The sequence below is a fragment of the Tasmannia lanceolata genome, unplaced genomic scaffold (assembly GCF_043159265.1).
Source record: "Tasmannia lanceolata isolate RefF3 unplaced genomic scaffold, GAP_Taslan_0.1 ptg000002l, whole genome shotgun sequence".
NCBI lineage: Eukaryota > Viridiplantae > Streptophyta > Magnoliopsida > Canellales > Winteraceae > Tasmannia > Tasmannia lanceolata.
The window spans coordinates 57,090,671-57,115,549 of record NW_027518679.1 but is presented as its reverse complement, the minus strand read 5'-3'; the positions used below and the strand labels follow the sequence as shown (position 1 = coordinate 57,115,549).

Sequence of the window (24,879 nt, the reverse complement as noted above, 5' to 3'; positions counted from 1 at the left end):
ATTGCAGTTCCTAAAAAGCTTACTGAATCCAATAAAGAAGTAAAAGACAATCTGAGTTTTTGCACTTATTGAAACATAGTAGTGCCAGTATTAGGGGTGTGCATTACTCGGTTTTAACCGAGTTAACCGACCGAACCGAATCTATTTTCGGTTTCAGTTCGGTTAATTTATTAAATGGTTTGGTTTCGGTTATGTAATCAGTAGTAGTTCGGTTATCGGTTTCGGTTTGTATCTTACAATAATTCGGTTGCACCAAATAACTGAAAATTTAGAAATTTATAGGTATTCGATTATCAGTTTCGGTTTTAATGTTTTAACATTTCCTTACTAGGGGCAGCCCCCATTGAGTGGCCATTGCCATTAGGGTCTGTTCACTTGCGTTCCCGGGAGACCAAATCCCGGGAAAATACCTCTTTTTTTCGGAAAAATCTAAAATAGTGGTGTTCACTTGTCTTCCCGGGAAATTAGTAGTGTTAGGTGGAAATTGAAAAAAATGACTTGGAAATTAAAAAAATGAGCTGAGAGAAACATTTTCTCACGAGAGTGGGAAACCAAATTGGTGCGATTTGGTTTCCCGGGAAAGAAAAAGTGGGTTTTGAGTAAATACGGTCTTCGTCGTCGCTTCATCTCGCACGTTGTCTTCCTCCTCACTTCGTTGTGAAGAAGCTCGGAGGTAAGCCACTGCTACCTCCTTCCTTGGCTCTGTTTCTTCTGTTGCAAGGTCGTTTCTGCCCAACCGACGCAGGCTCCGCCTCGATCCCTCAAGCAAGCTCTACTTTCCATGTGAGTTTTGGGATTAGGGTTTTGTGTTGTTGACTTTGTTTTTTGTTTTTCTCTATTCTCTGTTGTTTGTGGATGAGAGGGTTCTCTGTATGTTCTTCTTTTTTTGTTTTTTACTGTGGATTTGTTGATTTTGGATCATTTGTTCAATTTGGAAATCTCTATATTTTGTTTAATTGATTTTTAATATGGGTCCTTTTCTATTTCCCATTGAGCTGTATGGATTCTTAGTAAAACCCTATATATTTTTTTTGCTGGGTTTGTTGGCTTTGGACGTTTTAATCGATTTGGTTAATATCACATGGCTGTCCCGAGTAAAAATCAAGGGTATAACTGTAACTTTAAGTTAAATGTTAAAGAGTCTTAAAAGTTGAAAACTAGGGTTTTACACTTTACTTTTCCTATTCCATCGCACGATTTTTCCTTCCCCTATTTCGAAGCTCTGAAGTGAAACTAGGGTTTTGCTCGTAAGTAACTTAGGAGCGGCTGATTTGAGTGATTTCTGCCCCATCTCCGACTCCGGTGACGGTATCTCCATCTCCGACTACGGATTGACGGATTACTCTCCATCGTCGGCATCTCCCTATCTCTCCGGATTGACGGTATCTCCAATCCATGACTCCATGATCTCCATCGTCGGCATCTCTCCATCTCCGACTTTGGATTGACTGTATCATTCATCTTTTTACAGGTTTTCATCCCCTATTTCAGTCGTTTGCACTTTGCAAGCAAGAAGCCACGAAGCGAAAAGGTTTTGGACTTTTGGGACTTAGGGTTTTCTACCGAAGCAGTGAAGCTCCGGATTGACGGATTCCGGTAAGGATTATTGGATTGGGGTAATAGGGTTTATTATTTTTTCTCATCCTCATAATTCGGTAATAACAGAGCTAACCGAAGAACCGAATTTTTTTTCGGTTTCGGTTCAAGTTCGGTTATAATATAATTCGGTTCGGTTTCGGTTATCTTTTTGCACTAACCGAAATATTTCGGTTCGGTTATTTTTCCCTATTTCGGTTCGGTTTAAACCGAATGAACACCCCTAGGTAGGAACCAGCCCGGTATGGGACATGTTTAAAAGGCGCAGCCTAACATGTTCCATTAGCTTTGGAACTTTTGGCATATTGGTTAGGTACTTAACATTTGGTATCAGAGCACCCACTGCATCCTGTCTTCTAGTCACAGAAATGATGACCTTTGGAAAGGACTACTTGAAAATGGCTACCTCGTAAAAAGCCAGAGTGAAAGCTGTCAGAGTGAACTTGCCACAGATTGCCAACATGGAAGTGGCAACCTGTGGAAAGGGCTACCTGAAAAAAAGGTAATGTTACGGTTTTGAGTGGGGACCTGCCAATTAGGTGGGACCCAGCCTGGTATGGGACAGGTTTAAAGGGTCTAGCCTAACGCGTTCTATCAGTTCTTGAACTTATGGAGTAATGGTTACTGGTTAGCGGTGAATAAGATAGAAAGAGTAAAGAAAATGATGGAATCGATGAATCAAACCTCGAATAAGTTGGTCGAAAATCACTGCAGGAAAAAAAAATGAACGAAGAATCCTCCAAGGGTGCGAGACAGAGAGAAATAAGGGAAATATGTTTATATATAAGGACTTCTTTTAATGGTCGGAGAGAGAAAAATAAGTTCTTTGGGTTGGAATGGATTGAGCCAAACCTACAAAATGTCAATGGAACAACACCAACAAAACTTTCCTATTCAATGAAGTGGAGTAGCCCTTGGGCCTTGGCTATGTTTGGATTGTCGGAATCGGAATTCGGAATTCGGAATCCCTGTCTAATTCTGATGATGTTGGAAACGGAATGAAACTTTAAAAAAAGAAGAAGGGAAATGATATCAGCACAACCGTGTTTTGAAAATTGCACTAACTCGGCTAATCTTTTCTTATTTAAAGAGCTGTGAAAGGTTATTATTACAAAAAAGCTCTCACAAGCCAATTAAAAAAGAAAAGACAAGATGATTTTGTGCTGGAATGGATTGAGCCAAACCCACAAAATGTCAATGGAACGACACCAACAAAACTTTCCTATTCAATGAAGTGGAGTAGCCCTTGGGCCTTGGCTATGTTTGGATTGTCGGAATCGGAATTCGGAATCACTGTCTAATTCTGATGATGTTGGAAACGGAATGAAACTTTTTTTCTTAAAAAAAAAAGGGAAATGATATCAGCACAACCGTATTTTGAAAATTGCACTAACTCAACTAATCTTTTCTTATTTAAAGAGCTGTGAAAGGTTATTATTACCAAAAAGCTCTCACAAGCCAATTAAAAAAGAAAAGACAAGATGATTTTGTGCTATTATTCAAATATGGTAGTGCCAATATCAGTAGCCTAAAAAAATTAGGCTACTTATACTGGGCTAAAAAAGTTAGGCTACTTAAAAAAGAAAAGACAAGATGATTTTGTGCTATTATTCAAATATGGTAGTGCCAATATCAGTAGCCTAAAAAGTAACCTAATTTTTTTAGGCTACTGATATTGGCATTACCATATTTGAATAATAGCACAAAACATCTTGTCTTTTCTTTTTTTAATTGGCTTGTGACAGCTTTTTGGTAATAATAACCTTTCACAGGTCTTTAAATAAGAAAAGATTAGCTGAGTTAGTGCAATTTTCAAAATACGGTTGTGCTGATATCATTTCCCTTTTTTTTCTAAAAAAAAAGTTTCATTCCGTTTCCAACATCATCAGAATTGGACAGTGATTCCGAATTCCGATTCCGGCAATCCAAACGTAGCCAAGGTCCAAGGGCTAGTCCACTTCATTGAATAGGAAAGTTTTGTTAGTGTTGTTCCATTGGCATTTTGTGGGTTTGGCTCAATCCATTCCAGCCCAAAGAACTTTTTTTTCTCTCTCCGACCATTAAAAGAAGTCCTTATATATAAACGTATTCCCCTTATTTCTCTCCGTCTCGCGCCCTTGGAGGATTCTTCGTTCATTTTTTTTTCTGCAGTGATTTTTCGGCCAACTTATTCGAGGTTTGATTCATCGATTCTATCATTTTCTTTACTCTTTCTATCTTTTTTCACCTTTCAAAACATTTGTTTGAGGTTCTAATCTAGCATATGCTTTCGATCTGATGTTTTCTCCTTCTTTTTTTCTTGTCTGAATATATTTCTTTCGGATTCTGTTAAGGTAACATACTCCATAAGCTCAAGAGCTGATAGAACGCGTTAGGCTAGACCCTTTAAACCTGTCCCGTACCAGGCTGGGTCCCACCTAATCGGCAGGTCCCTACTCAAAACCGTAACCTTACCTTTTTTTCAGGTAGCCACTTCCATGGTGGCCCTCTGTGGCAACTTCACTATGACAGCTTTCACTATGGCTTTTTACCAAGTAGCCCTTTTCAGGTAGTCCTTTCCAAAGGTCATCCTTTCTGTGACTAGAACACAGGATGCGGTGGGTGCTCTGATACCAAATGTTAGGTACCTAACCAACATGCCAAAAGTTCCAAAGCTAATGGAACATGTTAGGCTGCGCCTTTTAAACATGTCCCATACCGGGCTGGTTCCTACCTACTCCCATACCTAGGCAGGTCCCCACTCAGGACCGTAACATATTCTTGATGTTGAACTCTCTCTCTCTCTCTATCATGGCATCTAGAGACAGTTGTTATTTGTTTGTGCAATTTTATTTTCCTTATATTTTCTGTCGTGCTTTGATTAGGTCTGCTGCCTTATATTGTTTTTCTTCGTCTTCTCTATCTGACTCTCTCTCTAAATGTTGCATTTTTTTTTTGCAATTCAATAAACACCGAGGTTCGAATCATTTGCAGCAAGTGTAAAAATCTCTCTCTATCTGTGTGTGTGTCTTTGTTAATAGTTTTGGGTTTGCATTTTTGTTTAATTTTTTTAGTAGGTTGATACAATATCGTGCTTTTGACATTTTCTTCTTCATAGTTTGTTAAATAGGAATTTATTCTGATAAGGCAGTTCAATTCAGTTCAATGAAACTGATTTTTCGAGAAAAAGTTGTTTCTTGTATATTTATGGTCCAATTAGTTCCTTCGCCTATGGTATTCTTTTTGTGTCTTTGTGATTAACTCCTTGGACAGTTAGTAGATCACATATAACTCTTTTGAAATTGAGTCCTTCCATACTTATACCGTAAAACTTCTTTCTTTTTTAATGCTTCAAATGTTTGGTCTGCCAATTGTTGAATATTTAGGTTTTAAAAATTTATAGGTACCCATTCAATGTGAAGCCTGTAATGAAGACAGAGAATAAAGGGAATCATCCATAGGAGCAATGATAAATAGTTCCATGATCTGTACAAACACTGTGACCCGAATAATCCTCTTGGGAAGAAAATGGTACTTCCATGTCTGTTCTTTTTGAAGTTAATTCTGTACTTCATGTTTCCAATGCGTGTCTGTAATGTCTTTTGATCCGTGGTCCTTTTGTTAGTTTTGATCACTCACTTTTCAGTTTCAAGGTTTTGCATTTCTGTCTACTTGTTTTATACTGCTATGGCTGATTACTGAGTTTTACAGTTCATTACGGGCTTTATTTAATTCCCAATCCCATTGACTCCTTTGTTTGACTCAATTGTCTATAAATGTGTTTTGGCAGGCATAGCCCAAATGGTAGTGACTGGTGTTTTCTTGTGGGTGACTAGTTATTGGGGTGATATTTACTCATTTATTATTGTTTTTGGCCTATATAGGTGTCTCATATGTTAACTTATTTTGTGTACCTCACGAAAATAAGACAGCATAGTGTTGGAAGTTAATAGTATATAATCTTATGAATTCAGCCTGCATGAGTGACAATTATTGTCTATGTCCTTTTGTATAGTGTTGAAGTTTATTTTTCTTTATTGTGTTTAGCCTCAGTGTAGGATAGAGGTGTATTTGTCATTTTTATTGTTGTTTTTCTTTTCTGTATCAGCTGAGGCTCAGTAAGCCTATTCAGGAGGATGTTCTGTGCCCTTTTCAGTTGTCTGTCCCACCAATTTTTATGTTTAAACTTTGAGGGCAACATATGCATTAATTCAAAAAGGGTGAAAAATACAGATGACCGATGATCTGATATACCATTAACTTCTGTAGTAATTATCTTGGTTTGGGGAAAGTAAATGATGCAAAGAAACTGTAAAGGATGTACACTTGGGCATTCCATGTTTAAAGAGGAATGCAACTAATTGTTCTTGAGGTTATTTGGGGATACTTTTTTCAAGTGCGTGATATGGATCTCCTTCTCAATTTTAGATTATGCACCTGGAGCTCAATAAATAAGTTCTGTTTCGTATTCTGAGTGTATCGGTCATTTGAGATTTTTAGAAATTAACTTCTCAAGAAAATTAACTTTTATGGGTTCACGTAATCTTTCAGAAAATTAACTTCTCATAACTCTAATTCCTTGCCACTATATATTTTTCTCCCATTTGATTTGGCCTTGTTGCATGACCTAGATTTTCAATCCTCTTTCCACATGGACTTTTCTAACCTGTGTCTGAGGATAACACTTGCTTTTAGTGAACTTTCTCAATTGACCCATTTTATGCGTATATTAGATTCAAAATTCTTCTGAAATCTCTTTTTTTCTTCAATTCCTTGTATTGGCATTTGACATTGCACTGGTTTTTAGTAATATCTTGTTATTTTCTACTGTGAATTTGCTTGTTTCAGGGTGCCTCCTATAAATTCTTTTGAAATGACTTCATGCAGACATGATTTTCTGAAGCTTGCTGCCATTTTCTTCCAAGAGATCTGCCTTTAGGTGTTCTTGTAGATATTCCTGATTCAATTCTTGATAGATATCTCATGGAGGATACAAGTAAGTTGACCCTAAATGGTGAAAGGAGTAGCTTGACAGGTCATGAGCAGAATGAAATGATAGGTCACGTCTCAAGTCCTTCAGGTGGTGGAAGAAGAGAAATAGTTAGCAGGCATGTGCCCTTGATTCATGTTTAAGTGTTTCCTGTTATTTGTATAATATACTCGTTACTTTTGTTTGTTACTGCATTCTAATATGTTAGAAATGGACCCTGGTAGTATTGCAAAGACAAATGATTTATCCTTTTTTTTTTGGATATTTTTGTAGCATTTGCAAGGGATTTGTTGACACTAATGATAGATTTTTTTCAAATAGATCTGCAATTCATGCAAGTTGTCCTTTCTTTTTGTTTTCTATATTCTTTTATTTTATATTTTTGAACCATAAAGAAAATTTTAAAAAATAGGAAAATTAAAGCAGGTGCGTAGACTGTCTCACACGATGCGGAAATGTTTACCCCCTCTTGTAGAACAGAGGCAACTTTTACACACACATACAAACTTGTATTTTCAATACTTATATAAATTGATCGGAATTGACAGTCATGCCCTTCGGCTGATGTACCATACATAAGGGCATATTTGTAATTTGGTTCAACTGCTGCAATATAAGGAGAAGAGACAAGTCATTAGGGTGATTTGAACTCTCCATTCGTCATTTTGTGTGCAATTGTTACCCTAATTTCTTCTCTTCTTCCTCATTATATTCTCTTTTTGATTAATGCACAAATTTGACACCTCTCTTGCCAACAATCAACTCTATCATTAGTCGCTCAAATATGAAAAAAAGAAATGTGTGAGACTCTACTAGTATAATTTATTTCACTGATATGCAGAAGCCTCCACTGTCCATAGCTATGAAGAGTCCCCCAAGTAATTGTGCTAGATGAATCACCCTCCACCAAAAGGCATCTCACTCAAAATGATGCAAAGAACGGTGAGAAGGGCGTGGGTTTCCACCTCGTTCTTGTCCTTGAATCCAAAGAGGTCCGAAAAACACCTTCAAAATCCCACCTTTTTTTTTTCTGGAAACATCCCTACCCACACTGGACCTAGATTCCCTAAGCAACTATCGGGGAAATTAAGTTTGATGACATTGGTAGTAGGACCCACTTTGCACTCCTTCTAGAACTAATGGCATGACTTTTGATCATGTCATTCGATATTTTATAAGAATGTTGAGCTGAATACAAACTTTTGTCCTTTTATTTTCTACCTGTCCTTTAAGTGGCTACAAATTGGAGGGTTAGAGTCATCCATAGGGCGTCGATTTTGCTCCATGGCCATCAGTAGCAATGCGTAGGAAAAAAAAATGGTTTGGATCATTGAGCAAATGCCCCCACTTGTACTTTTGCCCGCTTGTATATTTCATTGGGAAAAGATGCGCATCTACCAAGTGCGATAACTCTACAATTGTCAACTTCCGTTTGTTTTTTCACTTATCTATATTTTGAAATTTAAATTTGTATTGAGTTATGAATGAGTTCGTGAACCATGAGTCATGACATTTTCAATTTGACACGCTATGAATTTATTATTCTATGAAGTAATGTAAGATAGATTAGGGGATGCAAATTATTGAAGTACATGTGCTCACCGATGCACAGTTACAAATAAAATAATAGACGAGTCAAGGTAGATTCTTGTACTTAGATCAGATGAACAATGATTCCCATTCATTTCAATTTCAAGTTTTGATTTTCTGATCCGAAATCTAAATAAGCAATAAGTACAGTCCATTGCCATTTTTAAGCCAAGGAAGCTACAATAAACAAAGAAAACTACAATCTTACCAACTACATAAACTAAACTCGCAAAGTAACTAAATATTAATTAATGGGTAATCTTTGTCTTCAAGTACATATATACTATTAGTGTTACTAGGTACTAAATAAACTAAAAAATGGAATGAAAAATGGGGTCCCTAATAGCTGTTCCGATGTCTCATAGTTTTATTGGAGTCAGAGTCATGTCACATTTGATGAGAATCAATGTGATTCAGCATCAATGGTCCCAGTCACCCTAGACATATGCCACATGGATGGTATGTATGTGGGGTAGGTGTTTTATGGAATTCCATCAACCGCATGGTTATAGTAGCGAAGCTCTTCATCTTAAAAAAAAGAAGTAGCGAAGCTCTTCATGTGTTATTCAAAATCTGGGAAAATTGGCACCACTTGTGCTTATATCAACTGATGTTGACTTACAGGGAACTCTATCCTTCGATGATTTTTCTAGGATTCACCAAAGAAGTTTTCTTGTATTCATAGTTTTAGTGTCATCAATGATCCGCATGCTATTTTTTTTACATGAGCATTTATGTTTTTCTGCTTCCAATTATGTCATCTGTCTATCATATGGATTTTTTCTTATGGATATGATTCATACTGTCATTTGTTGCCTGATTGTGATCCTTTCTTTGTTTGATTTTCTTCTGTATGTCTTTGTGATTTTGCCACCATTCTTTGGCTCTTTAATGTTATGCTTTTCCTTGTCTTGTGCAGATCATTTTCGGGAATGAAGTCTCTATGCAGCGATGATGTTGATGTGGAGGGTGGTAAAGTGGAAGAGGATAGAGATAAGAATGTAAGGAGCAATTGGGCAGTCAAAATTCACAACCAAGCATTACTATCTGGCCTTGCTTATTGCATCTCATCATGCAGCATGATACTTGTTAACAAGTTTGTGCTATCAAGCTACGATTTCAATGCTGGAATATCTTTGATGCTTTACCAGGTGAAATTACCACCTATAATCTTCTATTTTAGGTCATGTTTGGATGTGCAATACCAATTGCATTCAAAATGCAATTGGATCACACATCGAAGTGGACCTTAGCTTTGATTACAAGTCTCGTTTTTGTGGGTGATTCTACCCTATCTATTGCTGTTATTTATGCTATTCCACTTAATGAATATGAAACATCATTATGATATCTGACAAACACATTTTTTATGCTTGCAGAATCTTGTCTCAGTGGTTATTGTTTCCTTTTTGAATTTTTTTGGCATAATATCAACAGAACCACTTACATGGAGATTGATTCAGGTCTGGTTGCCTGTGAATGTTATATTTGTTGGGATGCTTATTACAAGCATTTTTAGGTATGAAGTCTTTCCTGTTACTATTGATCCTCCTATTACTTTTGGTGAGATATATGTATAAGCATTCAATTAAGTTTGAGATAGGAGATCCTATTGACGTGGCTGCCGTACTGCGTCTACTGCACATAAACTCTGAGGAAATCTTCCATTCAGCCTTGGAATCTTCCATTTTCGCAGGTACAGTTTTTAAGTCCTCGAACTGAATGGATTCGAGGTTTGTTTCGTCCTCCATGATACATTCGGCCTTGCAAGCCGAAATGCAATTCACACTTTTCTGCTCGAGGTTGAATATTAACAACCTCTTCTGCATGTCCCTACATACCCGCGCTCGTCGCTCTTTAAGCGACATCTGATTTGACTTTCGACCATATCGACCGAGCTTGCTCTTCCACTCAACAGGCTTTCCACTTTAATCGGTCTCCAATCTTGAGGGAGCGGTATTTGAGTAGTGAAATCGGGCTTCTGCCAGATTGGCATTCACTAGGAATGGCTTTCCATCGGCAGCTACCACCTCCACGTTGTTTCCATTCCAAATAAACTAGCTTTTGATGAAGTGATGACGCTACTCGGAAGTTGATATGAATCCAATCGCATCCCAACAATGCATTGTAATTTGATGAGCATTCCATTAAGAAGAAAGTCATCAATGCAGTCTTTGTCCCAAGTGTGAGTTCTATTGGAAGAATTCCAGTCTTTCTTTCACCTTCACTCATGAAGCTGATGACCATGACTTCGGCTGGGACCAGGCCGGTTTGATCCCCCCCGCCCAACCTTTTCATCATGGCGATAGGTAAGATGTTGACCGCAACACCATTGTCGACAAGTACCCTTGATACGGGGCGGCCGTTCTTATGAGCTCTAATGTAGAGTGGCTTCAAGTGATTTTCCATCTCATCGGTCGGTCGCTCGAACACGATCTTTAATGCCTCACTGTCACTATCCATCAAGAGCTTTGCGGTTTTTTCTACCTTCTCCATCGGCCCTTAGCCGAAGTCCACATGTAAGATCTGAAAGATCTCTTCTCCTCTCCAAATATGAAGGCTGCTCGGACGGCGCCTGGTATGATCCGGGCAAGATGAACACCATGTTCAATGCTACCTCGCTAGGCAGGGTTCTTAGGGTCTGGACCTGCCATCCGAAGTCCCCATCCTCTGAATCGTTTTCACCATCGGCTCGGTTGGTCGAATCACTGATAGGCAGTCCACCTAAAGGTTCTTTCTCAGGAGGTGGCTCCTTGTGAGATTTCCTATGGGGCTGCTAGATCCTCCTTTATTAGCTTTCCTGACGCATTGATACGACTTAAACGTTCATCGTTCGATTCTAACCAAACTCTATTGATCTTATAACCATACTTTGTGTAGGTAAATCTATTTGATCAAACTTCAATTTTTTTTTGAACCCAGAATTTACCTAGGAACCCAAGACAACACCTTAAATTTTATTGATATTAAATAAAGATAGAAGAGGAGGGCATGTTGCCTTGCCTCAAAACCAAAAAAAACAAGAAAGAAATCACTTAGATTGGATATTAGGAATTTCCAGTACATCAGAAAAAGCTAAGATAAGCTTTACCCATACGATCTCTAATGATACCTCCACCACCAGGAATGCCCGGGTTGCCTTTTGACGCACCATTTGTGTTAGATTTTATTTCCAACCATGAAGTACCCGAGTCGCCATGTGCCAACGATTCCCAATAGGACATTATAATTTATGAAGATTAAGAATTAGGCCTTGCAAGCGTGTTGCCTCAAGCGGTAATTTTTCTAGTAATAATATTGGAAGTTTAAGAAGTAATAATTTCGAAGTTTTAGGAGTAATAATTTGGAAATTTTAGAATCACTTTTCATATACTGCTTACATCTCTCCTTCCAAATTTCCCGGCTGATAAATGATGGAATAACTTTCAGTAAGACGCCAAACATTGAATTTTTCCTCCTTTTGACAGCTCAAACAGTTGACGGAGCCTTGCATTGATTGTTGATTATGAATGAGAGGACTTTTACCATATTAGCAAAATGAAACCATAGATCTCTTGCTAAATCACTCAATAAACAAATGATCAAAGCCTTCCTTCGCCTCCTCATAGCATTTACATTTGGACCTCATAAGAATAAGCGTATCACTCTTAACTTCGATTTATGCATTACATTACTTTATATGTTGCTTAATCACTTACTTTGTTATTTGCAGTCTGAAGTACATTAATGTTGCTATGGTAACAGTCCTTAAGAATGTTACTAATGTCATTACTGCTCTTGGGGAAATGTATCTTTTTAAGAAGCACCATGGCAGCAAAGTTTGGGCTGCTCTCTTCCTAATGGTAATCATCAACATTTCTTGTTTGTTGACTAAAACTATTATCTACAGTTTAGTATAAATGGAGATCTTCTTCTAATGATATGTACTCACATTTATGCCTCACTTTTGTTAATCTTTTGACGGTTCATCTAATACCTTTGGTTCAAATTATTTTCATTCTATATTCTATATGTTCTTTGGATCACAGTGTAATTTCTTAGACATGATATTGCAATGCAGTGTTTTGACGATAGAATGTCAGTGTAGGAATAAGATCAAAACTTACCCGTCAGATTCTTCGGTTAAATATGTCATTTGTTTTAGTGTAGGGAGATGAAAGTGAGAAGAAAATATGGACATTACAATATCATAGGTCAGTGAAGAAAATGAGTTTTTACTGAGGTTCAAAATGGTGTTGTGGCTACTTTGTACAACCTAAAAGATATGTATTAATGATTTTGATAATTTTTGTCAGGTAGAGAAATAGATCTTGAATGGTTTGTTATGAATATTAAAAAATTGTTTGATGTATGTACTTGTCGCCCTTCTTTCCGTCAGCAAGAGAGTAAGAGATCATCCCTTGTTTCCAGGTTTTAGAAGTCTCAGGATGGGGGAGAGATTTCTAAAACTTGGATTTCTTCCTTAAAATCCAGGATTCTAAAGAGAAGCAAAACGGATCATCTCCTTCTCTTGTCTCCTGTCCAGGATTTTGAGGAAATCCAAGATTCTAAAATCCGCGTATCCAAACGGCCCCTTAAAGTCTACTTATCCAAAATTTAGCAAAATTCAATTTGACTCTTTATATTTGTAAAGATTCCTCTGTTGTGATCTTTCATATTTTACATGAATAGACATTGATAAAGTTAACATGTTTAACAAACCAAATATGCTTCAGAATATGATTTCAACATTCTAAGATGGGCATAACTGAGATATCTGGATCACACCACTACGCATCACACCATTCTTAATTCAATTGGAGGTGTTTTTTCAGGTTGAAAGGAAAGAGGTGCAAAGGGGTATCTAACTCCGTCTCTCACCCGTTTGGCCACTCCGAGGGAATCATCATCAATGATGATATGATCTAATTGCGTTTGTTCCAAAAGTTTGATCCTACGATGGAGTGCCTGAACCTCAGTCTCACTAGAGTCCTCACCAATAAGCTCTGAGAAATCCCAAAGCACCTACTTGTTCACACTCCTGATATGACCTCCAATACCTGTTGGACTCGGGTTGCTAAGACTTGAGCCATCAAGGTTCAGCTTCAACTTCCCAGGAAGGGGAGGATTCTTCTTGGGACAAGATGCCTCCTTGATACAGCTACTCAGGCCTTATTTCCTCCCAAGCATGGTTTTAAATTTCCATTGACATGAAACAATTGTTTTTTTCTATTTCCACTAGCGTTCTTGGGAACCTACTTTTGATTGGTAATTGCATTCGTCGAAGGCCCATGAATCTAATGGACATCTCAGCAGAAGGGTTTGGACCCACACCCGATTGGATATCCATTTCAGAGCCCCTCAAAGAAGAGTTATTTCAATGTGGATTGATTTGCAAAAGACATCAGTTAGTAGCAACTGGTAACAAAGATAGGTGCATGGTCAAATTGTCACGACCCTTCTCCTAGAAAAAATCTAGCTATAGTGTCAACCCATAGAAGCATGAAGCGGGTGCTGGGGCGGGGAAGCGTGAGGGTCTAGAAGAGTCAAAGTTTGGGAGTGCCATGGGAGCGTTAATGTAATATTTTCATCATATGTCTTTCAAAATTCAAGTAGTAATTTTTAACTATCTTATATAATCTTTCAAATTTTAAGTACACCAAAAGTAGTAATTTCTAACCGTCTTCATTTTCATGCCTTCTTTCCTGGTGGCTGGTGCCTTTTGAAGATTTGCCTCCGTACTTGCTCCAATGAAGTACTTTGAAAAGTTGGAGGAGTTTGATGCAAGCAAGTTGATGAGGGGGGTTACTAATGGAGTAATAGGAGTGGGTTGGGAGCGGTTTCCATCTCTTCAGGATCACGCTCCCTGGAAGCTCCTTCCTAAGGAGATCTGAATCGAGGTTCCGAGTCGGGAGCGGCACCCCGAGGGAAGATTCCTGCTTCTAAGTGTCAACCTGTATGAGGTGAAAAGTGAAATACTTATTCAACCGATGCCCATATAAGAAAAATGAGAAATGAATGAACAATGGTGGGTTCATGAAGTTTGGGTTTTATTAAGAAAGGTGGGTTAATGAAGTTTGGGTTTCATTACTGAGTCACTTCCCGACAGTACCTTGTCTACAGGAAGTCTGATAAAAAATATTTTAAATTTGGAAACTAAATATCTGTGTAAACCCAAATGCCATATATCTCTAGCTTTCAACCATGCTTCATCATTTTGTACATTATGTACGAGTAATTTGGTGTAGGATTTGCAAATTCAGGTTCGCTTGTAATGTTTTTGTGTTTCTTATAAATAAGTAGCTCATTCAAGTACACTTCTTATTAATCAACGACTGTATGGATCTTTATGACTCAACTACTTCTGTATTCTTTTTTCTCCTGAAAACAGTATTAACTTGGTATTCTGGTTTAAACTCATGCTGAATAAGGTAGGATTATTTGAATAACTATTTCTGGGTGCAGATTGTTTCAGCAATTTCTGGAGGAATTACGGATCTCTCCTTTCATGCGGTTGGCTATACATGGCAGATTATAAATTGTTTTCTCACTGCGTCATATTCGGTAATTCATCTAGTTGATTTTTTATATTACTGTTGCAATGTACAGTTCAGTATTTCTCATCTGAAAATTGGGTCCTCTTAAAACTTGTTATTTGTAACTGGATATTAGTTTTCAAGCCTATCATTTCATTAATTGATACACTATTATCGTGACTATTTTGTCTTCAAATGTGATGCTGGATCACACGAATGGAATTTTCTTGTAATTAAATGCAAATGACTCAACATAAATAATCAAGTTACCCGGGTTTGAAATCACCCACACAAACTGTTCTCTCTCCATTCCTTTTCTTCCCTTTGTCTTCTTCTGATCTAGATTTTACTTAGAAGCCTTGGATCATATGTCAAGGGTTTCCTTTTTCTGGGAGTTGAAGAGGAAGATGGGCAGCAACATACATTCTAGGGAGAAAATCCAAGGTGTGTTTTTTCGTTTGTTCTATGCTGTGTATGCCGCCTTTTGATGAGATCTTTTTGTTTTGTTTTGCCAACTATGGAAGAAGGATCAAGCAATGTGTCCCAATGACCAAAGGGTAATTACTTCTATGAGAAGTAGTCCCAATGACCACTGTTAAACTCAAAAGAAGAAATTATTTGGTGTGTTTGCGGTCTGCTAGAACGTTTATTGGTAGCTGAGCAGAAGTTGGGTTATGTAACCTGAAAGGTTAAAGAACATACAAAAGAGGATCCACCCGATGGTGATTACATAACTGAGAACCTTACAATTATTATTTGGCCTTTATATTCGAAGAGCTTGTATTCTGATTCCTGAAGCTACTTTCAATGAGAGGATTTAGCCTAGATCTACCATTTGCATAGGAAAATTGCAAAATATTCTGAAAATCCTTTATCTATAGAAAAATACTATGTCCTTCTCAAGCAAAAGTGGGGGTAACTTGATTACTACCAGCCCATTGCCCGCGCTATCGAAGACATAAAGCAGTAAATAGAACAACGTTGGTTCTTTGAGTTCCATGATGGTTTAAATCTAGGTCTAGAACTCTAATGTGTTCAAGTCCTCGGGAAAGCTGACGTATCCTCTCTTAAATTAGTTTACAATTATATTAGCCAAGAAGCTAACAAGAAAGCTATTATTATAGTTGTTGGTTCAGAAATTAATGTGGAGAATTCAGCTCTAACAATACTTTTCGAAGAAAAAGAAAAAACGAATTCAGCTCTAACAATGGACATGGTACCAAATTTCGGCCCGAAACGTATCATTTTGACTGAAATATTTCAGTTTCCATGAGAGCCAAAATGAAATTTCAGTTGAAAATTTGGCCATTTTGGTGCTATTTTGGTTCTATTTGAGGAAAGGGTTCCTACGCTCGAGCGTAGATACCCGTAGATAGGGTATCTGCGCTTGAGCGTTCAAAATGAATTGGATTGGTAAGTTAAGTGGGTCCCGCGTAATACGAGTGAAGAGAATAAAACACGAAATTAATATAGTGCTATCTACGTGTAGGAGTAGAAAACAAAACTCGCAACAGAAAAACCCAAAACAGAGAAAAACTGGGCGAGAAGAAGAAACCCTCGACTTTCACGAATCGATTTTTCATTTTTTCTCCTTTGCAGGGAATCCTCGAAAACCCTTTTGGTGTAAAACCCTAGCTGGATAGGGATTCATATATTGAAGTGGTTATCCAAGAAGAAGAACAAGAACCCTAAATCTACAGTTTTGAAACGCACGGAGAAGAAGAAGAAGCCCTAATCCTTGAAAGAAGAAGAAGAAGAAGAAGAAGAAGAAGAAGCCCTAAATCTACAGTTAGGGTTTGAGTGTGGGATGGAGAAGATGAAATGGGAGAGAAACCCTCTCTTTCACCGTTTTGGGAAGATGAAGAAGATGAAATGGGTTTATCTGATTTTCACGCGGAAGAAGAAGGGTTTCTCTGTGCGCTCTCGCAGAAGAAGAAGAAGCACATTTCTCTCTAATTTTCATGCATGAAGAAGAATCGGGTTTCTCTCTGTAAACCGAAATAGAAGTCAAGACTTTTTTTCCTGTCTCGGGTAATGCGGGTTTCATTACTTTTTTTTTGCACAAGACGTACTCCGTGGGACCCACAACTAGCGACCTATGGAACAGACTTAACCACTACACCGCAGATAAGGTATCTGCGCTCAAGCGCAGAAACCGTTCTCTCTCTCTCTCTATATATATATATATATATATATATGGTGTAAGGGCTTACAACAATATGGTAGGGGTACCGCCCTTGATATTTGATCCAACAGCAGCTCACTTTTTGAGCTTTTTGAGGAGCTGCTGTTGGATCAAGGGTGGTACTTCCACCGTACAAAGGCCTTATTGTTGTAAGCCCTTACACCATATAATTTCTCTCTCTCTCTCTCTCTCTATATATATATATATATATGTATATATATATATATATATATATATATATATATATATATATTACATTATTTCGGTTGAAACTTAGAACCAAGTCAATTTCGGTTGGATTTTTGTGGAAATCTTATAAAATCACGAAAACATATGGAAACATATGCAAATAATGGAAATTTAAGATGAAAATTCAGTAAATGCTAGAAAATTATTTGTTTTATTTAAAAATAGTCACTTTGACAGATCCCAACAGAATGGTTTGGATAAATAGGATTCATTGTTTCATTCCTTATCTTTTTGACTGCAGAGAATTTGAAGATAAAATAGATGCATTTAATGGAAAATTTTTATTTCCAAACATTGGTCATTCCTTGATCTCAACCATTGAATTAGATGGAGAATCAACACCTAGATTGAATTTGAAAAATAATTAATTTCTTTTATTAAAAAAATTTAAAAATAATAATTTATATTGAAACATCATAAAAATAAAATGGACGAAGAAATTAGATTTTGTAGTCTCCAGGGATTGTTTTTTATGGAGTCAGATTTTTATACTTGCTTCTGCCAATATGATTCCACTGTTTGAGTACTCCGTGAGGAAGTGATAATTAAGCCTTCATCTTAATCATTTAATTTGAGCTAAACTGCTATAAAAAAGAGAAGTCGCTACCATGTGCCTTTTAAATTGCTCAGATGAATCTGCTCATATATTGTGTAGATTCTTTCATCAAATAAATATATCCTACTATCATCTGATGGATAGCAAGCATGAATGCTTCTAATGCATATTCATGGCAGATTCACTTTGCATACTATAAATCTCCCACAACCCTTGTTATACTAAGGCCCTGTTCGTTTGGGATTGTGGTAGCCGATTGTGATTATTGGACTCACAAATCACAATTAATATAATTTTGAGTCCATTAATCACAATCGGCTGCCACAATCCCAAACGAAGAAGTCCTAAGAGATGCCATATTGCATGATTTGCATTAGATACATAATTTCATTATAGCTGGGTTTATTTCTCATCAGCCGCATCATCTTTTTGTTTTTGGTGTTACAATGAGTGGATGCTGGACCCTGGGCATAATATTATTTTATTGCACCGTCCATTAGTGCCTTTTCTATCATCATGGTTGTATAATTGGCCATATATCTTAAATGTGTGCAATCTTTGTCTAGTTAACACTACGAAGAGTGATGGATACAGCAAAGCAAGTCACTAGATCTGGAAATTTAAATGAATTTTCGATGGTGTTACTCAATAACGTTCTCTCATTGCCTCTGGGGGTTCTGCTTATTTTTGTATTCAACGAAGTGGACTACCTCTCTAAAACGTGAGCTCTTTCATCCAGGTTTCCACTTTTTAGTGGTTTTGTGTTACTGCTTTGCTTTAGTTTTCAATTTCTTGTTTTTGTCAGTAATAAACATCAACTTGCATAGTATGATCTCTTTCTCTTTGAATGTAGTAGGATATCATAAACAATTTTGTGTGTTTTTGCAGAAAATATTTGTAGAAATTCTGTTATGAAATCTACCACTATCTTCCATTTCAAATGTAACTGAGACAATTTAAAGAGATGTATTGAAAAAGCCATTAGCGGGTGGGTTAGTTAACATCAATTGCAAATGGAAACCAGATTGTGCTGTTGAACTTCTATATGTTAGAATCTGTTGTTTGTGTAGTTTTCTTGGGAATGTGTGTGTGTGTGTGTGTGTGTGTGTGAGAGAGAGAGAGAGAGAGAGAGAGAGAGAGAGAGAGAGAGAGAGAGAGAGAGAGAGAGAGAGGGTGTTAAATGTTTGCATAAGTGAAAAATTACAGCATGAGTGGTACAAGGATTTGTAACGTAAACATGAAGCTGAGAAAGTATAAGAAATAAATAAGTGATTGCCATATTTGTCAAACCTCTCCCCCAAGCTGGTCCATAAATGTCAAACACGTTCCGCATGTGACGAACATCATGAAGTAAGCTATGAGAAACAACTTTGGTTAGGATGTCGGCTAGCTGATCTAATGATCTAATGTAGGAAACTATCATAATTGTTGCTCCACCTTTTCCCTAACAATATGACAATCAACCTCCCATTTTTTAGTATCATAAAAAAACCTCCATATGTTTGGTTCTCACATATAACACACGTATGAAGGTAATGCGGATAGCTGCTTGGTTTTCACAACACGACTTCATAGGAGTGGCAATCTCTACTCCCATCCCTCTACATAGTGTTGAAGCCTCCTGAACACAGTAGTCGCATGAGCTATGGCTCTATATTTGGCTTCAACTCTAGATCTTGCAATTACATCTCTCTTACTTCTCTATGTGAGTGGATTACCTGTAACAAATGTACAATCTGCACTAGTGGGTCTCCTATCGCTATGAGAACCAGCCCAATCTGCATTTGCATATTCTTCTACAATCATGTGTCTCTGACTGGCTTATAAAACACCTTTTTGAAGCCCCTTCTTAAGATATCTCAAAATTCTCTAAGTGGAACTTCATAAACGGAAATTACTTGAATATGTTCACAGGGAGCAGTGTATACAGGGATCAGTGCAGAGTTAGGTTCAGGACAAGGGCACACAACATTGAAGGTATACTTGACTATATTAACTGAGATTTTTGGGGGCCATCGCCAGTGAGATCACAGGGCAATATGGAGTACTTTATTACCTTTCATTGATCACTATTCAAGGAAGGTAGGACTTTTATGAGAAGAAAGTCTGAAGTATTCTTCAAATTCAAGTATTGGTTGGCAGAATTTGAGAATCAAACTGGAAAAAGATTGAAATATCTATGGACTGATAATGACATGGAATACTGGGATGGTAATTTCTTGACCTTCTGCAGAGACTGAGGAATTAAGTGTCACTTCACTAACTCCGGTACTCCACAACAAAATGGAGTAGTTGCAAGAATGACCATGGTCCTTCTTGAGAGAGCCAAGGCTATGAGGCTCAATGCAAATTTGTCAAAAATATTTTGGACGGACACAGATCTTCATCTACAACAATTGACCTCAAATGTGACCATAAAAAAAAAAAACCACAATTGACTTCAAACTTCCAGAAGAGGTACGTAGTATAAAGTCAATTGATTGCTTTATATTCCATGTATTTGGATGCCCAGCTTACATGCATATCCAGAGTGCACAGAGGAGCAAGCTAGATGCTAAGTCCAAACAATGTATATTTCTCGGGTTTTAGAAAGGGGTCAAAGGATATAAGCTATAAGATCCTAATACGAAAAAGATAGTGATTAGCCGGGATATGATCTTCAAAGAGACTAGCATTTGAAAACAAGTGGGTCGGTAGAATAGTCACGGGATGTAGATGTGGAAGAAAAATATGATATACCATAGTTCGATATTTTGATGATACAGGATTATCTAATAATGGGAATAATGTGATACAATCTTCCAAGGAATCATCAAGTAGCGGCCATGATGAACAAGAAGTGCCACATACCTTAGCAAAGTCAGAGCCAAAGTGGAATACAAAACAAGTAGTCAAGTATGGTTTTGATGATTTTGTTTCCTTTGCTTTAGTCACCGCTAGTTGAGAACCTCTATGTTTTCAGGATCCTATGAGTGGCGGGAAAAGCCACAAGTGGGTTCTGGTTATGACAGATGAGATGGAGTCACTCCATCGAAATCATACTTGGGATCTTGTGAAGCGTCCCAAGGTAAAGAATGCCATTTGTTGCAAGTGGGATATACAGGAAGAAGGATGCATCTTTTGATACACGTAGAGAAAGGTGCAAGGCTCCTCCAGTCATAAAGGGGTACACCCAAAAACTGCTAATGTACTCAAATTTTGGTCATTTCGAGGAAGAGAGAGTCTGACTGATGATTTTGACTGCTAGCTTTCAAGGTTTAGTGGAAGTGTTTCTCTGTCTCAACCGCATGCTGCCTTGAGAAAGCTGCTGATAACCAAGCTTTTGATCAGATGGTGGTCGGAGTTGTTTGGCGTATTTGTTCATATTCTTTGATCATAGGTTGTAATGCAGAATGTGCAGGATGAGCTGTTCCTGCTGGAGCAGATTCGACAGAAACATGGGTAGTTGGGTACATCAGGGAGCTCATCATAAGGGTGACTTACTGATGGTTGCTTTGAGCACTGGGCTTTGTACGCACATTAGAAGGATGAAAATGGGGGTCTGTGGCAAGTGAAAGGGGTTTGGTCCTTCAGGGTGCTACTCACAGGTTCACGAGTAAGCAGTTGCCACCCCAACCTGGGGATGCTTGGTTAGATTCTAAAGGAGTTGTACCTGCAATGCTGGGCCCTACATGGGTTAGATTCTAAAGTTGCATGCTTGGAGAACTTATCGACGCCAATTCCCAGAATCTTTATAAGAGCGAAACTAGGAGGAAATGGAGGATGCCTGTTCGTATAAAGGTGAGATCCGTGAGCAAGAGAGATGTGCTCTTTGAGCTCCCATCAGTAGAGGTTTTTGGGAAGCTGTTTCAAAGTGGTGGGCGTACTCCAGGAGAGAAGCATAGGTCCATTCAGTACTGGCATCCATTTTGCACCCTGAGCACAAAGGTTGTATGGTCGATTTTTCATGGGGTTATGCTTTGCGCATGGGATGCCTCCACGCTCTCTGCAGTGGGGTCTCATCTTTGGCAGAACCCTGGAGCTGGATGAATCATCATCTGAGATGAGATTGGATGTGGCGAGGGCAGGGCAATTCATTGCCTAGAGGGGAATCCATGCCAATTTCATCATTCTTGAGTTGTTAGGGAACTAAATTCTCTGATCATCTATACTGTGTACATATGGAGCTGGGATTTAGGCCCTCTTTTTTGAGAGGTTTGGTGTGGTTTGTCAGTTTCCTAACTTCCTCAAAATCCACTCCTTTGATGCCAAGGAACCCCCATTTCCTAATTTTGGGTGTTGATAGAGAGTTTAATTGTTAATTAACCCTTCCTAATAGTGGAATGTGGTTTCTGTGTACCCTTGCATGGTTTCCACGTTGTTGCGGCCGGGCACTGCAACTGTTTGCGAAGACATCTTTTAGTTTGCAAACTGTTTGCTGCCCTTCATTTCTCTCTAGTTGGAGGGAAATGACGTCATTGTGGTTGAGAGAAGCATCAATAGACTGTGGATCTTTGGCTTAAAGTCTTGGGTATGCTCCCCAGAGACGAGAGTTCGAATTCCCCTGGGCTTGCCCGATGCGCGTGGTTTACGGGTGATTGCGCGCATTCGGAGGGAATTAGTCTCACTCTACAAAGTGGATCCACATGAGTAATTGTTCCTGTGTAGGAGGATCACATGTAGATTATTGTGGTTGATCTTATTGTTCAACTTCAAGATATCATAGCTGTGGGGAAGCACTGAATTTTCTCCCCCACTCTTCTCGTCATCTTTGTTAATGTAATTTTTAATTTTGTGTAAGTTTGGGAAAATTCTCACAACTTTCGTTTCATTCGCAAACCATGACCGAGTTTCAGTCTTCCGCGCTTCCTTATGACATTATGCTTGAGATTATGATTGGTTGCTCTGATACAAACTGTTTGTCATGGATTCGCCAATCAGAAGTCATTATGTCAAACTGTCAAAGAAGACTTCTACCTTTCTGAAGATTAGTAACTGGAAAATCTTACAGATCACCATCTCTTTACAGATTTGAATTTCTAGTAACAACAACTATATGTAACTTGGATCAGATCTGACACCAGGTCGTAATCTATAAGGATCTCAATTATCAAATTGCTATCAGAATCTAAGAAAATGGCAGATGTATATGTGTATGACTACATATGATTGTACATTTTAGTTTATGCATTAACTGCTGTAGTTATCTGAAATGTCATTATGTTGGACCAGTCTTTTGTATTTCTCTTTGTCGGTGGATTTTCTGGGTTCCAACCTGTTAACTAACCAACTTCTCCAAAAGCTTAAGCTGTTGGAGAAAGGCGTTATTTATCTTTTATACTTTAACACTCCCCTGCATGTGTGGCTCACTTGGCAAACACGTGGCACATGTGGTCCCACTTTGGGCCGACCATCGCATGTGGATTTTTGCTATCCGGGAGGTTTGAACTCGAGACCTTTGGCTTTGATACCATGTTAACTAACCAACTTCTCCAAAAGCTTAAGCTGTTGGAGAAAGGCGTTATTTATCTTTTATCCTTTAACACAACCCATGACCTCAATGTTGCCACCTTGTGTCCTTTAGGTCCGAACTGTTGGGGCATGAGGCTAGACCCAGTTATCTCTCTATTTTTTTTTTGCAACAGTTGAATTGCATGACATCAGTTATTTCTTATTGGGCTCATGTATCTCTGAAGTGAATTGGCAGGATGCTTTTGAGGATGCCCGTATTCTGGTTGGTGGTGACATTAAGTGGGTTTCTAGGTCTCGCCATCAGCTTCACTTCAATGTGGTTTCTTCATCAGACAGGTGCTACTACATACAGGTATGTGCAGGAGTGTGTACTTAAATTCATGTCTTCTTCACCCTCAATTTCATGTAAACCGTCTTTAAGTCTCTAAACTTGAGCTTGTGGTGCCCATAAATAGATGGCAATTTCATGTTGTTATGAACTTTTTATATGTTGCTATTTGGGTTGGGCAACATAGATTTGAAAATGATTCCATGTGAAAGATTCATTATCTTGTTCTTTGTATTGTATGGATTCTTTACCACTTATGTTGAATCCGTATCGACACGTTTCAACGCTTGAATCGGACATGGATTCGCGTGGGACACATCCGGATTCTTGTTGTAGCCGTCTACCGCACGAATCCTGCACATCGTTTTCTCTTTTAAAATGATATTCCTGTATATCTTCCTTTTAAATGTGTTTTCTTCTAAACATTTTTTTTATTATAAAAGCATAGCCCGTCATCTCTTAATAAAAACCCTAGCGCCACGACCCTCCACCGTCAATTTTTTCATGAATATATTTAAATATTTAAACCGAATCCATGAATTCTACTTTTGGGGATTTGCCAAATCCAACACCTCGAATCCGTGGCGGATCCTGACGCGCGAATCTGAACCCGTGCAATGCAACTTGTTTAACATGCAAATCTGAATCCATGATGCAATACAACTTGTTTTTTTTAACAGTAACGATTTTATTTCAATAAAAGGAGATACAGAGCACCCGGGACAAGATGTCCCAGTGAATTACAATATCCAATTATCGATCAATAGTATCACATCACCCTTTCGTCATGATCATCAAAAATGTTAATCGTATCCGCAAGCTCCACCCCCTCCATTGCCAGCCACTCCGCCATAGTATTCGACGATCGTCGTCGGTGTACAAGAGAGGGGCATATAATACGAATTAGGTATCGTATTTCATCGATTACATTAGCCAAGCGCCAATACAACTTTTTTTTCATGTGAATCCGACCGAATACATGCAATACAACTTGTTTTGATAGACAGATTCCTACCTACAAGAGGTCTCAAAATTATTTATTACAAACATTTTCTCATGATTCCTGGTGTTTTGCAGCCTTGTAGGATCACTAAATAAGATTCCTCTCTCTGTTGCTGGAATCTTGCTGTTCAAAGTTCCGACTAGCTTTGAGAACTTCTTGAGCATCCTTTTCGGTATGTTTTCTCCCCAAACCAAATCCCAATGCAATGATACCTTAATCTTACAGAGCATGTACCCCTATTTGCATTTTGCAGGTCTTTTGGCTGGGGTATTTTTCGCTAGAGCAAAACTGATGGCAAAATCTTAATCCCAAAAGAGATGCTGTATCACAACACTATTATACTGCATTGGAGAAAATTTTCCTGGATGTTTCCTGATAATTATAGTTGGGATCCAGGTAAACTGTTTCCACTCACGTAGAGATTCGGAGGTCTAATT

The 24,879-nt window shown here is 38.1% G+C and overlaps 1 protein-coding gene across 8 annotated transcripts; it reads left to right on the top strand.

Annotated features, from left to right (window-relative positions):
- Nucleotides 1–365: 365 nt before the first annotated feature.
- On the top strand, nucleotides 366–24,806 carry GONST1 (golgi nucleotide sugar transporter 1). Of its 8 annotated transcripts, none has more exons than XM_077383568.1 (12): nucleotides 1,163–1,382; nucleotides 1,472–1,596; nucleotides 4,979–5,106; nucleotides 6,463–6,683; nucleotides 9,075–9,306; nucleotides 9,535–9,674; nucleotides 11,868–11,997; nucleotides 14,600–14,698; nucleotides 18,227–18,381; nucleotides 23,347–23,463; nucleotides 24,517–24,614; nucleotides 24,696–24,806. In XM_077383568.1, the coding sequence occupies exons 4-12, from the start codon at nucleotides 6,559–6,561 to the stop codon at nucleotides 24,746–24,748; spliced, it is 1,149 nt and encodes a 382-aa protein (XP_077239683.1). In that variant the 5' UTR covers nucleotides 1,163–1,382; nucleotides 1,472–1,596; nucleotides 4,979–5,106; nucleotides 6,463–6,558; the 3' UTR covers nucleotides 24,749–24,806. The 8 variants fall into 8 exon arrangements, with proteins under 8 accessions (XP_077239708.1, XP_077239700.1, XP_077239703.1 ...); XM_077383574.1 differs by having other exon boundaries at nucleotides 6,424–6,683; XM_077383585.1 differs by lacking the exons at nucleotides 1,163–1,382; nucleotides 1,472–1,596 and adding an exon at nucleotides 367–783.
- The last annotated feature ends 73 nt before the right edge of the window (nucleotides 24,807–24,879 follow it).

Bases quoted from the DNA above. Each gene is read 5' to 3' on its own strand.
- GONST1 (XM_077383593.1), top strand. From the start codon at position 6,559: ATGGAGGATACAAGTAAGTTGACCCTAAATGGTGAAAGGAGTAGCTTG. The intron at 9,307-9,534 runs GTGAAATTACCA...TTATGCTTGCAG, and splicing joins TATCTTTGATGCTTTACCAG to AATCTTGTCTCAGTGGTTAT. The intron at 23,464-24,516 runs GTATGTGCAGGA...GGTGTTTTGCAG, and splicing joins ACAGGTGCTACTACATACAG to CCTTGTAGGATCACTAAATA.